At 39.5% G+C, this 18,460-nt stretch overlaps 1 protein-coding gene and 1 long non-coding RNA gene across 2 annotated transcripts; both read left to right on the top strand.

The window, feature by feature from the left end:
* Window positions 1-3,739: 3,739 nt before the first annotated feature.
* Window positions 3,740-5,956, top strand: LOC118364766 (phosphoinositide-interacting protein-like). The gene is made up of 2 exons (XM_035746469.2): window positions 3,740-4,167; window positions 4,794-5,956. The coding sequence occupies exon 2, from the start codon at window positions 4,819-4,821 to the stop codon at window positions 5,221-5,223; it is 405 nt and encodes a 134-aa protein (XP_035602362.1). The 5' UTR covers window positions 3,740-4,167; window positions 4,794-4,818; the 3' UTR covers window positions 5,224-5,956.
* Window positions 5,957-6,554: 598 nt separating this feature from the next.
* Window positions 6,555-14,450, top strand: LOC118365619 (uncharacterized). The gene is made up of 3 exons (XR_004821794.2): window positions 6,555-7,361; window positions 7,859-9,860; window positions 9,967-14,450. It is a non-coding gene; the product is annotated as an uncharacterized LOC118365619 (long non-coding RNA).
* Window positions 14,451-18,460: the final 4,010 nt, after the last annotated feature.

Below are 18,460 nucleotides of genomic sequence, written 5' to 3'. Positions count from 1 at the left end.
ACCCCGACAAACCACCCACCTTAAGTTTTTGCCTTAAGTAACCATCTGTCTTGTGTAGCCATACCAAACGTAACTTATCATCCTAAATGGAGTGTCCCGGATTTACATACACAATAAAACGAGACTGTTGAGTGGTGTGCTACGTGTTTCTCTTCAGTAGCGATAAATACATACGGAGGCCTTGTCAAAGGATATGGGAGAGCAATAGAGTATCAGTAAATCCAGCCTACCAAATAAATGTAATATGATCTATTTCCTTTGAGGAGAAGGTGAGACAGAGGGGAAACGCCAAGTTTGGATCAAACAAGTATAGGTGTACTTGGTGAATAAGAGACAAATGAATCTTCAAAACCTGAAGGGTCTCATCCCATGCAGCCTCTCTCAGCAGTCGAGAGGACAAGTTGAATTAAAAATGCGTCTGTTGTTTGCCATCAACCAGGGAGCATGGCTCCTCCTGTGGGCCTTTCTTGCAAATGATGCAAACTTGCCATAGAGAATAATTAGTCTCAAGGTCACCTGTGTCTGCAGTGATAGTGAGACAGATCATTGGATTCTTCTGAATGCTATTTATGTCTGAGGCTGAGTAGATGTAGCTGACTCTGGAGGGTTCATCGATATTTAATGATGAGCTGTTTAGGATCAAGAGTCAGTGTGACTTTATTCGTCCAACGGTATTTTTCTCTTTCATCCTCCCTCCGCAAAAAACATGTCTTACCATGTATCTTTGATGCGCATGTCTGCAAATAGTATACACACTACAATTGACCAGTCAACAGTCATGTCTTTTTTCTCTTCATTCTTTTAACTAAGTTTATTGAGAGAATATGAGGCAATAATAAATGAATGTCCGTGTGTGACTACTCTAAGTGTCTACGACCAAAGTAAATGGACCATTTAAGATAGATTTAACACATCATAAGCAGAAGCTGGCACATTAGAGACAACCGCTAATACATGTCTCACATATAGTGGTGTACAAAACTGTTACATTCTGAGTAGTAATTCTGGTAGGTAGAGGACGCAAGTATGAATCCTGGTGCACAATCTCTAATGCAGAGCCTATATAGCAAAACCTAGTAAAGACCAGCATTGCCCTCTAGTGGGTAATATTGGCTACTGCACCACAAATACATTTCTGACGACACAATATGGAATTTTTGCATAACATTGTAGGAACACACCCAGTCAGGGAGTCATTCACATGGTGCAGTCACGACTCATGACAGAGAAACATGAGAATAATTCAATAGAGAGCACTTGTACAAATTTAGCTTTTCTATAGAAAATTCTAGCCAATTCGAATGAGCCATTTTCCCTGCCAAGGAGCTCTCCTTGAATCCTGATTGAATTAAACAAAGGGATTATGTTGCAAAGATCAATCGTCACCAACTGTCACCAAGTTTTTTCTCAAGTCAACATACAATGTGTCAAGCTAAACTAACTGTAAGTCATGAGATTGTAACAGACACTTGGAACACCAATAAGGAAAGAATGTATATTGACTCAACAACCTGACTAAAGTCAATTATTAGCTATATATGGGTGCATTACAAAGAGTTGAAGTTTAGACAATGATCAAGCATTGAAAATAACATTACCTACACTGTAACAGAAAACTGTAATTTATACTGTAGTTTTTGTTATTATCGACAGTAAAAAAAACTGAAACATTTTACTGATTCATACTGTAAATTATGGTGCAGTGTGGGAATGTTGCTGTATTTCGAAAGGTACTGTAATTCCACCCAACAGAATATACAGTAATTAAGAGAGGCAAAAAAACTTCTGACCACTAGTGGGTGCACGGTATTGTTGTTTCTGTCTCATTAACATATTATGAGGCGGGTCTTGTAAGAGGCAATATTTGTTGCACCCACGAACTGAGAATGTTGAACCAATATAACTCGTATGTGGTTATAATGCCCTATGAACATAAAAATGTTTAGGGGACAGATTGGAGTCTTAAACCTTAAATGCCATATCATTTTGGTCTGTTAGGCACTGTAGTCGTAACCAGTTTGGAAGCCTTTCTTAAGGCCTCTAGAAGTGCATGTTATATAAAACACCTAATATTAATTGATATGTTGTAATGTGTAAACACTTCACCTAGTAACTAACCAAAATACTCTGAAATACAAACCCTTCCCCTCAAGGAATTCCAGTTATCCATTCATTCTGATTACGCCAGCATTGACTTGTTTACATTATAATACAGTCACTTTACAGTATTGTACAGTGTCATTACACTGTACTTGCTTTGATACCGTATTTATATTACAGCAGGTAATATGAAATACAGAATTTTACTTGCCACGAACTTCCTGTAAGTTTCTGTCAAATTCATGGAAACCACTTTACAGTGTATCTTTAATTAAAACAACACAGAACAGTTAAAAGATACAGTTAAAAGATATTTTCGCACCTTTTGATGCATCTGCTGAGTCTTAGAGCACTTTCTCCAGTCTGATAATATATTTTATTGATCCTTTTTTCCCTGAACAGTATTTACATCCTCCAATATATGGATATTGTTTACATGTAAGCCTCATCCAGCACCCTTAAGATACTGGACACTGTGTATCACGGGGCGCTTAGATTTATAACAAATGCATGACCACTCACCCATCACTGTGATCTATACGACATGGTGAAGTGGCCCTCCCTTCCTATGAAAAGTCTGAAGCACTGGTGCATCTTTGTGTAAAAAGCAGTGCTTGGACTATTGCCTACTTACAGTATCTGTGCTCCTAACTAATTTATAGTCTCCAACCTGTTCTCAGCTGATACTATCTTTCACAGTATCTAAGGCCAGGACTGAAAGCGGAAAATGTTAATTTTCCTACAATGCTCCCTGGCCTTGGAAAGAGCTGCAAAATACCATACAATTAGGGGAGAGGGTATTTCTTGCTGAGTTTAAAGGTCTGATAAAGAAACATTGTTGCATTTCAACTTTAGATCACTGGTAACTTTGTGTGCTGAACATGATAATGATGTTTGCAATGGGAAGTAATGGTTGTACACTTAGATTTGGAATTGCTTAGCCTAATGTTTGTTTTTTTGAATTATTATGTTTGGGACTTACTGGCATATTCTTTAACATAATGCTGTGTGTGACTGCTGTCTTTCTATTGGCCTATGTGTTTTACAAAAAGTGAGCTCTTCTACATGGAGTGTGCCGGTATCACAGTCGCTGTCCTTTCAGCATCACAAGCCTGTCAAACTCGTATCCTTTATGTGTCACTGTGGTCGTTTTCGGTGATAGTGTCATAGTGATGGCGTTAGGCTACCATAGGTTGTGTAAGCAGTGTGGTAGTTGTGGCTGGTAACATTAGTGTGGGTGTTGTCTCTGTGTTTTTCTTTATTTTTTTGTTTGGTGAAATGTTTTGGAAGTTTTTTTCCCCCACTGAAGGCCCAATAGCCACAGTTTACCGCTGGCATTATGCTCTTGTGTTGAGTGTACACGGTGACTACTTCCGAGTGACCTCTTGCCAGGTCCCCGCTGCCAAAGAGGTTTCTAACCTCAAGGGTATTTTCCTGGTTAAATAGAATTAAATAAGAAATACTGGCTAATTTCCATACAGAAGCATTGAGAAGTCACAGTGGTGGGTGATGTCAGCCATTTCCAGTGCCCTGCCCTGCTTTCCCCTCTCATCTCTTATAGTCTTCCTGTACATTGATTTCTTCTCTCTCTCTCTCTTCTGGTCAGTTATAAAGGCTTTCAGACATTCAGATCAACAAACACTACCCTGTGGATCTGAGGAAGAGGTTTCTCTAACCACGACATGCATCTTCACATGAATTCTGAAGGCTCAACTCAATACTTGGGAGACTGGAGGAAATCTCTCTAGGGACAGCAAGGCAAGCCCCTAGCCCAGGCAGGAAGCATAATCAGTACTAATTTAATACCAGCCATGGCAGATGCTGTGAGGGCTAGCATGAATAGGAGTCAGAAGTGTCTGTTGAGGAGGTGGAGAAACCATAGGGGGGGGAAGGTTATCTGCAGTGCATTCAGCTGGCCACACTGGGCTTGCGGTCCACAAACATCCACACCCAAAGCTTTTTATTCATTTTTTTTCTCTGTCTTTTGGAATGGTCTCTAAGATCACTGAGATACTGTTACCACCGCAGGGATAACATCAAAGCAGCAAGTTCCTCAGCATCTCAAAGGTAGGTCTTTATCTGATCTCTTTAGATTTTGGCCTTGAGTTGTATTTTCTCAAGACTTGCCAAGAGCAAATACATTCTAAAAGTTGGTAATATGCTCTGTGCTCGATTTATAGCTTGGAAAGTAAGACGCAAACTTGAATTTGCAATCTGTTGTATCGTATTATCTCGCCCCTTTATCATGACATTGAAGTATTAAGTGAAAGTGATATGATACACTGATGTGTATCACTGAGGTGATACGATATCGGCTTCATGTTGAACTCACAGAGGAGAGATCCAAGATAAAATAGGGTGCGTCCATGAAGCACAAGAGGCAATTTCCTCTTAATGGATGTATTCTAATGCACTGGTGCCGTTCACATTTTTTATTTATTTATATTTTTTACATTCCTTTTATTTGAAACAACAAGGAATTTAACCTGAAATGCAGACTTCGAAAATATGACACCAGTATACATTTTATTGTTTAGAGTAGAAGAGGTCCCCCGCTATTCCAACCTGGATCCCTTATCCTTTAGGTAATAATTATTTCCACTCTAAATTCCAGCTTCAGGTGAAAATAGACAGAACGAGATAGGGATGTATGGGTCATTGTTGAACCTTCACCTTCTTCCACTGACTCCCAGGTGAGGAGGGGTAAGGCTAAAAGCTATGCCTGGACTACCAGAGAACATCCCCCTTGGGGAGTGCAACCTACACTCCCAGTCCCAGGAGCAGCTCACTCCCCAGACAGAAAGCACCGTGTTCAGCCTGTCCCGCAGCGAGTCCCTCTGGACCAACGAGTCGGCCCGCAGCACATGTGAGATCTACTGGTTCCCATTCCACCTCATGTCCACTGGGGGCAGCATCTTTGCCTGCGGCTTCATCCTGAGTGGCCTGTATTTTGCTGGCTACTGCAGGAAGGCCACCAACATCCTGGGCCCGGCCCTGATATCCATTGGCCTGATGGTGCTGGTGGTGGGCGTGGTGCTGATCCCCATCACCAAGGAGAACAGGAAGCAGCCCACCATGAAGAAGCCCTTCAGTTACTACAGGCAACCAGTCTTTAAATTATGAGGTGGGCCGGGCGGGGTATCCCTGTCTTGTATGCTGTGATCCTGGAGAGTCCTCAGGCTCAGGTTATCAGACCATTTAGTTTCCCAAAAGCACAATGGAGGATTCAATACTTCCCTGCTGAGCATGGCTACACGTTCACATGATGAATTATGCTCTAAAGACAATTCATTTGTAGGGGGACATGAACCGTTCTATTTTCTTCCACCACTACGTATGTATACAGTATTTTAATATCTGCATGACAAAGTATACTTTATAACCAAGTTACAGGTGGTTCTTTGGCATTTGTTCTTAAGCATTTGAAAGTACTAGAAAATTACCATGCTGCCAAAAAACACAATTATAAATGTAGTCCACTGCTTTTATGCATAATTATTAGAATGAGTGACACGCATATTGAGAAGAAAATTGTGTGCATGTACATTGATGAGAGCAGGATTGAGTATTGACAGCATGCCTTTGTGGTAGGCTACTGATTCATGAATAATTCACTAAATAACATAAGTGCTTATTTGGGGTGGTCTAGTGGTTAGAGTGTTGGACTACTAACTGAAAGGTTGCTAGATCAAATCCCTGAGCTGACAAGGTAGAAATCTGTTGTTCTGCCCCTGAACAAGGCAGTTAACCCATATTGAGAAGAAAGATGTATGCATGTACATTGATGAGAGCAGGATTGAGTATTGACAGCATGCCTTTGTGGTAGGCCATCATTGAATATAAGAATTTGTTCTTAACTGACTTGCCTAGTTAAATAAAGGTAAAATAAATAACATTTGGTGATGGATGCATTTTCTTTTCAGCTGCAGGCTATACTCATCACATTCACAGCCAATACAGACTTCCGGTGATGTGTGTGTGTGTGTTATATGTCATCTCTGTGATGGCAGTGTGACACTTGACTGGCCCAACAAATGGAAAGTTTTTAGTGCCAAGGGGAAGTGAAGATACATCACACTTTTCATAGCATTTGAATGTCATTCTCTTGACTGGAATGAAACTTTGATTTCACACAACCTCAATTTTAGAGTGACTATAAAATACTCTTAGAATAATTATGTTTCTGTTTCTGTTCAGAATGCCGTATGTGACTGACTAGGTTTGTCTAAATGTGGCAAATTATATCGACGTGGTCGATTTTGTTGATGTATAGGGTAGGCAGACTATTATTTCCACGACATTCCCTTATGTATTTTCACTTGTAGGTGAATACTCATTTGACTGGCAAATTACATCACGTCGAAAGAACTGTGTTGGCCTGCACACAAGCTGCATCATTTGCATCAAGCAACAACACCATATGCAAGACAACCACTTCTGGTGAATAGGCTACTGTAAAATACGTGCGCCATAAGAAAGTATAGATATTTTTGTTTGTCTATTTTATGTGTTTGCTGATCAATTAAATTATAGTCTGTTGTCGTGACAAAGGACTTTTTTTTAAGAAGAAGAAAATAATTGGTGTACTGTCTACCTTTCGCTCTGCACACGTCACGTTGGGGCGGCACTCACAGCAGGTGTGCTCTCTGGGTGCGAGAAGAATAGAAGGAACAGAATAGATGCACCTTCCGTTATTTTCAGGGTTGTATCGACACAACGATGGACCTTAGATGCATAGGCGGGTGTGTGCCGTTATTTCTTCTGGCTATTGGTTTTGATGTTATTGGTTTCATTATCCTGTTCATTGGAATTTTTGCCAATTTGCGTATCGATGGCAGGTTTTATGGCGATTTCTTGATTTACAGTGGTTCAATTATAATTTTCATAAGTTTGGCTTGGTGGATTATGTGGTACGTGGGAAATATACAGGTCTCAGAAGACAGCTTTGGAACAAGCTTAATGAAAAAGAAACTGAGTTTTGTACAGTTGGCCAGAAAGTTGTCAGAGAGGCTTTCCAAAAAATGCAAACCTGAACATGTAACCACAAAGTATGCCGAGGAAAACAAGGTTAAAGCTGTGACGCCTTCACCTGTTCACGTCGCCTCTCAAATAACATGGGGGAAATCTTTCGGTTATCAGAATGGCGGCTATGACTCTAGCTTGGACTCCTTTTCGATGGAGAAGGAAAAACAGCCACCAGATATACAGAACTTGGATGTGCAGACCCACGCTAGGGGTAATGTTGAAAGGCTGTTCTGATTGTAAGTTTTGGGATAAGATGTAGGCTTCTAATAAATTGTGCATAATTTCAGGGGAAAAAAACAATATTTAATTTTCACTAATGAAAAAGAAGTCCTCTCTGATAAACACACTAACCTCATTCAGTTATTTTGCTCTAAGAACATTATAAAACCAGTAGGCCTAGGTAACCAATATTAGCTTCACCACAGGTAACTCACAGGGCAAGGGTTCCCAATCTCGGTCCGCGGGCATGTTTTGGTTTTTGCCCAAGCACTACAGAGCTGATTCAAATAACCAACTATTCCTCAAGCTTTGATTATTTGAATCAGCTGCATAGTGCTAGGGCCAAAACCAAAATGTGTACCCGGGGGGGTTTGGGAAACCCTGAATTAGGGGACTGTAATTGCCTAATTGTAAAATGTAAAGTAAAATGATCATCTGGAAAATGTATAAATCTGTATTCAGGAAGAAACGTTTTCAGTCTATTGATTTGGTATTTTCTCATTTGAATTTCAAGGTTCTCCGTAACACTTTCTGATCCCAAGACTACCTTCAACACTGTACGCTTCACGGAATGGGACTACAGACAATTCAGGACATTAATCAGCACTGGTCGAGACATCAGTTCTTGACAACAAAGACCATTTGATCCTTATGGGGTGAAATGACCTATAGTCCTAGGGAAATAGACCTACTGTAGATATTGCTCTGAATGCATATCATATTGTTTTCGTTTTTTTATTTATATATCAATTATTAATATAATCTCCATGTGATATGTGAACTTTTTATGTTCAAGGATCAATATTATGTGGAAAGGCTATATTTTGTCATATAAACATATCGACATGTTAAGATCCATCATAGCCATTTTCTAGAATAGTTTCCGTCTCTAGTCTCAGACGGAAATCCTAGAAGCCCCTGTCTGAACGGCAGGTATTTGAACACAGACTCTCTTCAACCCAGACCCAGAAATGCAATCACCTGCATTTACAATTGTTGACACTACATAAAAACAGTAGTCAGGCAGGTTTGCCTGTGCCACAACAATTGCATTGCCAAAGCAGGCCGTAAACAAAACGTTGTGTGGCCTGGGGCACTGAGCTTGGTTTCACCTGCATGTTGGCATTAAATGGGCATTTGGGCTATACTATTTTAACTGTTCACTGAGTAGGCTGATTTAGTTTTTAATCATGTGTGCAAACTCCTAAAATGTATATTCCACCAGACTGCATTTTTGTGATTTATGTTGTGATTTATTTGATATTTTATTTCTTAATATTCTTTAGATTTCAGTTGCCTTACCAACACATAGTTTTTTTTGTCTAACATGACTGATAATGAGCGTGTGCATATCAAGTCATTGTACTCAGGGCGTTGCCTGTCTGTATGCTAATTATTACCTAATCCTGGCCTGTTGACTCTGCTTTGCGGTCCTTGGTTGAATAGGTATTGCACAGAGGTAAACCAAACTCCCGCGACTGTCTGACTGGTCGAACAAGGTACTTAAAGGGTGAGGTTTTTCACTGCAGTTCCCCTTTCTGTCATGATGTAGGAAGCATGAAATAGTAAACAATTGTGAAATGCGTCCAGTAGGCCTACTGAAGGCTAAATATAAACTGCTTGATAGAATCACTGAAATATATCTTCCCAACATACGTTATCTTTTCCAACACTGTTCATAATGTTAGATATTAAACATATTTGCTGATGCCATATTTTTCATATCAAATTCATTATTATTTTATACACAGAGGTATGGTGCATTAGATTTGATTTATTTTAAATATACATCCAATGATCTTGATAAGCACCAAAATAAAAATAGTTATCTAATGAGATGATCCATTTCAAGCACTGTAATTACATTACAAGTCAGGGGTTGCTAAGGAATGAGGTTGGACCATTTGGCCTTTAAGTTTTAATGGATCATTCAGAGTAGTACAACCTGTTGTGGTTGGATACCAGTTCTGCTGCTGTTTCCTACAATGGAAGAATTTGAAGGCGTGCTGAAAATCAGAAGAATGCCACTTGCGTTTTAAAAAGGTTGTGGCTATAAAGGCCTCTCCTCATTCTTGTAAAGTCCTCAGCCGGCAGGAACCCAGACTGCGTCCATGTCCCTGTTATGGATACCTCTTCTATGGGTCGCTGTGTTTTCTTTCTCATCCTGGCTTTGGTCTTTGACGTTGTCGGTCTGATCCTATTTTTCCTGGGGATCTTTGCTCCTTTGAGTTTCTGGGACTTCTTTGTGCTGTCGGGGCCCCTGCTCATCTTCCTCAGCCTGGTCTTCTGGATATTCTGGTACCTGGGGAGTCTCACAGTGCCTTACGAAGAGCTCATCTTGCCAAAGTGACACCCAAACATGGTTAAAGGTGACCCACCTGACCAATGGCTGGTCCCCCTGGACTGACAGCTTGACCCTCACAACTTTAAGGAGTTGACAGAATTCTGGATTCTGGGTGTTTGACCATGTTTCTCATTGGACTGTGAACCGGAGGACCTTGTTTTCTTTAAATAAGGTTTGAGTTTTAGTTCAAGCGTTGTGTGTCTGTTTCTGATGATGATGAAGAGATGACTGTTGTTTCAAAAAATATATATACTTATATATATATATCCTCTATCCAGGACCCTGGAACAACTCCAGTTGGAAGTGAAGAATGGCATATGCACCTTATTCTACCCCTATGATGTAGAATGACAAGATGTCATGTACAGACAACCAGAATTTCATCTGTGCTGGGTTGAAGTGGGACATGAACTCTAAAGCACTTGTGTCCATCCTTAAAGACTGCATCAGCACATATATTTAACTCCTTTTATAGTATATGTGTAAATTTGTTAAGATAAATGTTTATTTTTTTATGTTTTATCCTCAAACATATTATCATAAAGAGAGGCTTCAAAATCTGACCGACTCAACATTTTGAATGACTCATTGACTCATGAAGTGCTTCGAGAGACTAGTCAAGGATCATATCACCTCCACCTTACCGGCCACCCTAGACCCACTTCAGTTTGCATACCGCCCCAACATGTCCACAGACGACGCAATTGTCATCACACTGCACACTGCCCTATCCCATCTGGACAAAAGGAATACCTATGTAAGAATGCTGTTCAACTACAGCTTAGCATTCAACACCATAGTACCCTCCAAGCTCATCATCAAGCTGGAGGCCCTGGGTCTCAACCCAGCCCTGTGCAATTGGGTCCTGGACTTTCTGATGGCCGCCCCCAGATGGTGAAGGTAGGAAACAACATTCCCACTTCACTGACCCTCAACACTGGGGCCCCACAAGGGTGCGTGCTCAGACCCCTCCTGTACTTCCTGTTCACCCACGACTGCGTGGCCATGCACGCCTCCAACTCAATCATCAAGTTTGCAGACGACACAACAGTAGTGGGCTTGATTACCAACAATGACGAGACAGCCTACAGGGAGGAGGTGAGGGCACTCTGAGTGTGGTGTCAGGAAAACAACCTCTCACTCAACGTCAACAAAACAAAGGAGATGATCGTGGACTTCAGGAAACAGCAGAGGGAGCACCCCCCTATCCACATCGAAGGGACAGCAGCGGAGAAGGTGGAAAGTTTTAAGTTCCTTTGCATACACATCACAGACAAACTGAAATGGTCCACTCACAGACAGTGTGGTGAAGAAGGCACAACAGTGCTTCTTCAACCTCAGGAGGCTGAAGCTATTTGGCTTGTCACCAAAAACCTGACAAACCTTTACAGATAAACAATCGAGAGCATCTTGTCGGGCTGTATCACAGCCTGGTACGGCAACTGCACTGCCATCAACCGCAAGCCTCTCCAGAGGGTGGTGTGGTCTGCACAATGCATCACTGGGGGTAAACTACCTGCCTTCCATGACACCTACAGCACCCAATGTCACAGGAAGGCCAAAAAGATCATCAAGGACATCCACCACCCGAGCCACTGCCTGTTCACACCACTACCATCCAGAAGGCGAGGTCAATACAAGGGCATCAAAGCTGGGACCGAGAGACTGAAAAACAGCTTCTATCTCAAGGCCGTCAGACTGCTAAACAGCAATCATTAACTCAGAGAGGCTGCTGCCTACATTGAGACTCACTCACTGGCCACTTTAATAAATGGATCACTAGTCACTTTATACAATGCACTCTAAATAATGCCACTTTGATAATGTTTACATATCTTACATTACTCATATCACATGTATATACTGTATTTTATTCCATCTACTGCTACTTGTCTATGCCACTCGGCCATCGCTCATCCATATACTTACATGTACATATTCTCTTCACCCCTTTAGATTTGTGTGTATTAGGTAGTTGTTGGGGAATTGTTAGATTACTTGTTAGATATTACTGCACTGTCAGAACTAGAAGCACAAGCATTTCACTACACTCACATTAACATCTGCTAACCATGTGTATGTGACAAATAACATTTGATTTGATTTTTATTTGATTTATTTGAAGAAAATGAGTGCTAAATGTACACCCTCCTACATATTTATTCATTGAAGTTAATACTTTTAGTTTGGCTTTATACTACAGCTTTTTGGATCAAATGTTTTATATGAGGAGACAGTATAGAATGTCATATTTTATTTGAGGATATTTTCATGCATAACTGTTTGACCATTTAGTAAATGAAAGCACTTTATGTATCTAGTTACCCCATTTGAAGGTTTCATAACTATTTGGACAAATCCACATGAATGTAAAAGTGTTTAAAAAACATATTATATTCTTATTTACAATGAAAGTGACTCCAAAATGACACAATACAATACATTACTTACCATTAATTTCTATAAGTCAATAAGTCAAGGGTAGACAACTAGATCTATAAGTCAAGGGTAGACAACTAGATTCAGCCGCAGGACAATTTTGGTCGGTCGGGGGGGGGGATTTCCTACTTTAAACACGTTTTTTTTTTACAAAAAACTTTGGGGGGCAAAATAAATCACTTGTGGGCCGGTTTTGGCACATGGGCCACCTGTTGCTATACATTTATTTGTCCAAGTACTAATGTCAACTCCTAATGGGGGACTAGACACATAAAGTGTTTTCATTTCTAATCGGTAAAACAGATATGTATGAAGATACACTAAGATAAAAGGTGACATTTTCTGTCGCCTCATATAAAACATTTGATCTCTAATCCAAAATGTTGGAGTATAGAATCAAATGAATAGTTTTAGCTTCACTGTCTAAATAAATACATACGGGAGTGTATTAGTAGTGAGGCTGCCTGAAACTAGTCTAACTAGCAATGTAGGATCTGCTTTAGGATGTGACAGTAGACGCACCCAACCAAGAGACAAACAAAAAGAGTAAACATCATTCTCCAGCAATGACTAAGGATTTCTAAAAGGACGGCGACAGAGACAAGTCTAGCTGAATAAAGCAGGGAGACTACAGAATCGTTTGACTGACATATCAACCCTAGTGTGCACTGTTTTTAGTGACATAAAATTATATTTATGTGACATGACAGAGAACACAAAATAGTGTTATAGTCAAACTTATTACCTCAAAATTATACTGAACAAAAATATAAACACAACATGGAACATTTCAACGGTTTTACTGAGTCACAGTTCATATAAGGAAATCAGTCAATTGAAATAATTTCATTAGGCCCTAATCTATGAATTTCATATGACTGGGCAGGGGTGCAGTCATGGGTGGGCCTGGGAGGGCATAGGCCCACTCACTGGGGAGCCAAGCCAAGCCAATCAGAAAGAGTTTTATTACATACAGAAATACTCCTCAGTTTCATCAACTGTCTGGGTGGCTGATCTCAGACAATCCCACAGGGGGAGAAGCTGGAATGGAGGTCCTGGGCTGGAGTGGTTAAATGTGGTTGTGAGGCCGGTTGGACGTTCTGCTAAATTCTCAAAAACTACTTTGTAGGCGGCTTATGGTAGAGAATTGAACATTAAATTATCTGGGAATAGCTCTGGTGGACATTCTTGCAGTCAGCATGCCAATTGCACGCTCCCTCAAAACTTGATACATCTTTGGCCTACTGATCATGCTGTTTAATCAGCTTCACACCTGTCAGGTGGATGGATTATCTTGGCAAAGGAGGAATGCTCACTAATAGGGATATAAACAAATGTGTGCACAAACTTTGAGCGAAATAAGCTTGTTGTGCACATGGAACATTTCTGGGATCTTTTATTTCAGCTCATGAAACATGGAAGGTACATGTTGCGTTTATATTTTTGTTCAGTATAGTAGCATCTATTGTAAGTACAGAATATTGCGCAACAGACGGTATACAAACATTCAGAATATTGATTCAGTCAAACTCAAACAAGTAACAATTAAATGTGTGTTTGTGTTAGTTGCTGTATGTGTGTATACAATGTGTGTTCCCTTTATTCACTCTGAGTTGAAGTTTGACTAAGGAGAGGAAGTTTTCATTGTGCCTATCCTCTGCTTCTCGCCCCCTGGGATTCCCCTTGCCCTAATCAGCACTCTGGGCAGCATTATCTCCCTCTGACGCCCTCATGGAGAGTATTATTAATGAGTCCATTTGGCTGTGGCCCCGGCCAGAGGAAATGGAGGAGAGGCATTTGAGCAGCTTCTCCCCAGGAGCAGTGGTATGGAAACCACGCTGCTCAGAGCCTCGCGGGACCCTGGATTTCCTGCTAATGCTCGGTTTCAGGTTGTCATGGTGGCGTGAGTCATAAACATCAGTAGCACATTATCACTTCACACTCCAGTGGCAGAATATTATAAGGCCTTGACATGTTGGAGAGGTGAGGCCTGTTTTACACATTGTTTACAATTATGGGCTTGTACATCAACCTACCACAAATATATATTGTAGCATATTCTCACACAGGTGAGGCAGTCTTAATAAACCTGCGTATCACTCTTTGGTATACAAGCAGTTTGTATACAAATAAGTACAATCTGTTACATAAGAACCATAACAAAACAGAATAATCCTTTTACAAATATTCGCTCTTGTACCATGAAATATCAAATAATTTTGATTGTATGATTGCCAAATCTATTGAAAGGGTCACTGCTTACTGTATGTTGCCAGCATGTAAGAGATCCATATAGGAAAAATAAACGTGTTGTAATGATCAACATTGTTCATACTGTATGGTTCATATGGCTTCTGACTCAAACACAAACAGTTCAAATGGAGAGTGCACGTCACATTCTATGTCCTGCTAAAACAAACTGGTTTTAGCGAAACACTAGCTGATGCAATACTATCGTGTTTTTCATGTTACAAAAACAGTAACATAAGTCTTCAAAGCATTTCATGTTCATAAATAATGTTATGAAATGACTGAACATGATTTATCAAATCAGTTATTATGCCAGGATATGCATTATTCCTGTAAACCTCTGGTACAGTTTACCAGCATTCTGCTGCGGTTCTCCCATCTTGTGAATATTGTTAAGGAAGGTGCATGCCTCCCTCCAGTGGTAGCTGGATATTCATATAGTTTATTGGTGCATGCATCTCGAAAGAATAGTTTCTGTGGTGGTCTGTCCAGAAACAACCACTCACCCCTACCCCTTGGCACTTGTGTAGCTCTTAAAGAATTTAGGCATTTGTAAAATAACAGACTTTCTCTGCATCTTGGAAAAACAGAATCCATCGGAGTAAAGATTTCAAGGTTCCCTGGTTTAAGTGTCAAAGGGGGCTACTCGTGGTCTGCTACCATGGGTGTGAATTGGAGAGGTACCTGACTGGTGATACTATAGCACTGAAAGCTTTAACAAAGATAAACCAAAAAAGTTAATTCCTAGCTCAGACCTAAAAAGGACTTTATAGTGACTCTGGCATGTACAGTGTCACCTTAATTATGCATGCACATAATGGTTCACCAGCATCCAGAAACATCTAAAGAATAAGCTACAGACCAGCCAAAACAAGCATGTAAGAATTGTTCTTAACCCAGAGCCTCTGATATTGATTGTTTAAAACGTAAGAGTCTATACGTAAGAATACCTTTTTATATATGGAGCTGTGGAGCGGAACAAACTACCACAAAAACTTAAAGCCATACCGACCGTAACTTCATTTAAAAAGAATCTCAAAGCTGGCTGATGATTGAACAATAGAACTATCTTATTGTCTGTACCTATGTAATAATGTATTTATGTCTGTACCTATGTAATAATGTATTTATGTCTGTACCTATGTAATAATGTATTTATGTCTGTACCTATGTAATAATGTATTTATGTCTGTACCTGTTGTATGTAATAATGTATTTATGTCTGTACCTGTTGTATGTAATAATGTATTTATGTCTGTACCTATGTAATAATGTATTTATGTCTGTACCTGTTGTATGTAATAATGTATTTATGTCTGTACCTGTTGTATGTAATAATGTATTTATGTCTGTACCTGTTGTATGTAATAATGTATTTATGTCTGTGCCTATTGTATGTAATAATGTATTTATGTCTGTACCTATGTAATAATGTATTTATGTCTGTACCTGTTGTATGTAATAATGTATTTATGTCTGTACCTGTTGTATGTAATAATGTATTTATGTCTGTACCTGTTGTATGTAATAATGTATTTATGTCTGTACCTGTTGTATGTAATAATGTATTTATGTCTGTACCTGCTGTATGTAATAATGTATTTATGTCTGTATCTATTGTATGTAATAATGTATTTATGTCTGTACCTATTGTATGCAATAATGTATTTATGTCTGTACCTATTGTATGTAATAATGTATTTATGTCTGTATCTATTGTATGTAATAATGTATTTATGTCTGTACCTGTTGTATGTAATAATGTATTTATGTCTGTACCTATGTAATAATGTATTTATGTCTGTACCTGTTGTATGTAATAATGTATTTATGTCTGTACCTGTTGTATGTAATAATGTATTTATGTCTGTACCTGTTGTATGTAATAATGTATTTATGTCTGTACCTATGTAATAATGTATTTATGTCTGTACCTATGTAATAATGTATTTATGTCTGTACCTTTTGTATGTAATAATGTATTTATGTCTGTACCTGTTGTATGTAATAATGTATTTATGTCTGTACCTGCTGTATGTAATAATGTATTTATGTCTGTATCTATTGTATGTAATAATGTATTTATGTCTGTACCTATTGTATGCAATAATGTATTTATGTCTGTACCTATTGTATGTAATAATGTATTTATGTCTGTATCTATTGTATGTAATAATGTATTTATGTCTGTATCTATTGTATGTAAGAATGTTTCTATGTCTGTATCTATTGTATGTAAGAATGTATTTATGTCTGTACCTATTGTATGTAAGAATGTTTCTATGTCTGTATCTATTGTATGTAAGAATGTTTCTATGTCTGTATCTATTGTATGTAAGAATGTATTTATGTCTGTACCTATTGTATGTAAGAATGTTTCTATGTCTGTATCTATTGTATGTAAGAATGTTTCTATGTCTGTATCTATTGTATGTAAGAATGTTTCTATGTCTGTATCTATTGTATGTAAGAATGTTTCTATGTCTGTATCTATTGTATGTAAGAATGTTTGTATGTCTGTATCTATTGTATGTAATGTTTTTGCACCATGCACTTTAGGGACCTCAATGGAAATAAGTCATTGACTTGTTTATTTTATTTAACCTTTTTTTAACCAGGCAAGTCAGTTAAGAACAAATTATGTGCCTAAGGTATGGGGCTAGGGATTGCTTTTGGACCAGACCTAAGCCTTATTCCTCACCTTTAGCAGAGAGGAAGAGGCAAATTATATTTGCCTTTAGAGCATTGACCTTGAAGAACCGCAGGGGAAAGCAAATCCCCTGGGTGGGTCTCTGCCATATTGCTTCCACTTATCCTATATTCTGAACAAGTGATGACCCGTCACTCAGGGCAGGTCACCTGTTTTGAGCCCCACCTGTTTAGCTGAAAATATATATTTAAAACATTTTAAAAATTTAGTTAATAAAGCCGCATTCAAACACTGTCTCTTTTTTGCTTTCTTGAGTAAGGCAGCTCCAAAATGCAGGTGTTTCAGCCTAACTCAGTGCTTCTGTGGTGACAGTCAGCAGAAAATACATGGCGCAGGGGTTGGTAATGTTCTCTAGTTGTGCCGTGATTGGCTCAGTCTTCTGTCACTTATGGAGACACTACGTAACCACAAAATCTACGGGGAGAGCTTGAAAATTCAAGCCCATTGTGTGCTGCCATAGAGTTACATATGATAAGTGCTCATCCAAGTAGGCTCAAGGTCATTGGCCACAGATAAAATTACGTCAAATCACGTTATATGTACCGTAGCTTTGATTGGACTTGATCATTTGTCACGCCCTGATCTGTTTCACCTGTCCTTGTGATTGTCTCCAACCCCCTCCAGGTGTCACCCGTCTTCTCCATTATCCCCTGTGTATTTATATCTGTGTTTTCTGTCTGTCTGTTGCCAGTTTGTCAAGCTTACCAGCGTTTGTCCTGTCAGCGCCTGTCTTTTTCACTGCTTCTTGACCTCCTGGTTTTTGACCTGTGCTTGTCCTGACCTTGTACTCGCCAGCCTGACCACTCTGCCTGTCCCTGAGCCTGCCTGCCGTCCTGCATCTTTGTCCCACCTCTGGATTATTGACCTCTGCCTGCCGTCCGGTACCTTTTCTCCACCTCTGGATTACTAAACTCTGTCTGACCCTGAGTCGGCCTGCCTTGACCTGTCATTGGCTGCCCCTGGTGTTACAATAAACATTGTTACTTCACACGGTCTGCACTTGGGTCTTACCATGATTCCTGATATCATGTCAACATCATACTTGCTAGCAAGCTATACAAGCAGTCATCATCATGAATCACGTTTACAATCTACCGGCAAATCCTTTTCAATCCTTGTTATATGAAGAGAAAGTATATATAAAATGTATTGGTGCTAATCGGCCATTGGACATAAACATTACACAACAAAAATATGTGGTTTGGAAGGAATCAGTTGTCACGCCTTGGTCTTGGTATTTTGTGTTTTCTTTAATTATTTGTTCAGGCCAGGGTGTGACATGGGTTTATTGTATTGTCGTATTGGGGATTTGTAGGCATTGGGATTGTGGTTGATTAGGGGTGTGTCTAGTATAGGCTTGGCTGCCTGAGGCG

Source organism: Oncorhynchus keta, chromosome 5 (genome assembly GCF_023373465.1).
Source record: "Oncorhynchus keta strain PuntledgeMale-10-30-2019 chromosome 5, Oket_V2, whole genome shotgun sequence".
Lineage (NCBI taxonomy): Eukaryota > Metazoa > Chordata > Actinopteri > Salmoniformes > Salmonidae > Oncorhynchus > Oncorhynchus keta.
The sequence above is the reverse complement of the archived record's forward strand: the minus strand, read 5'-3'. Positions and strand labels throughout refer to the sequence as shown.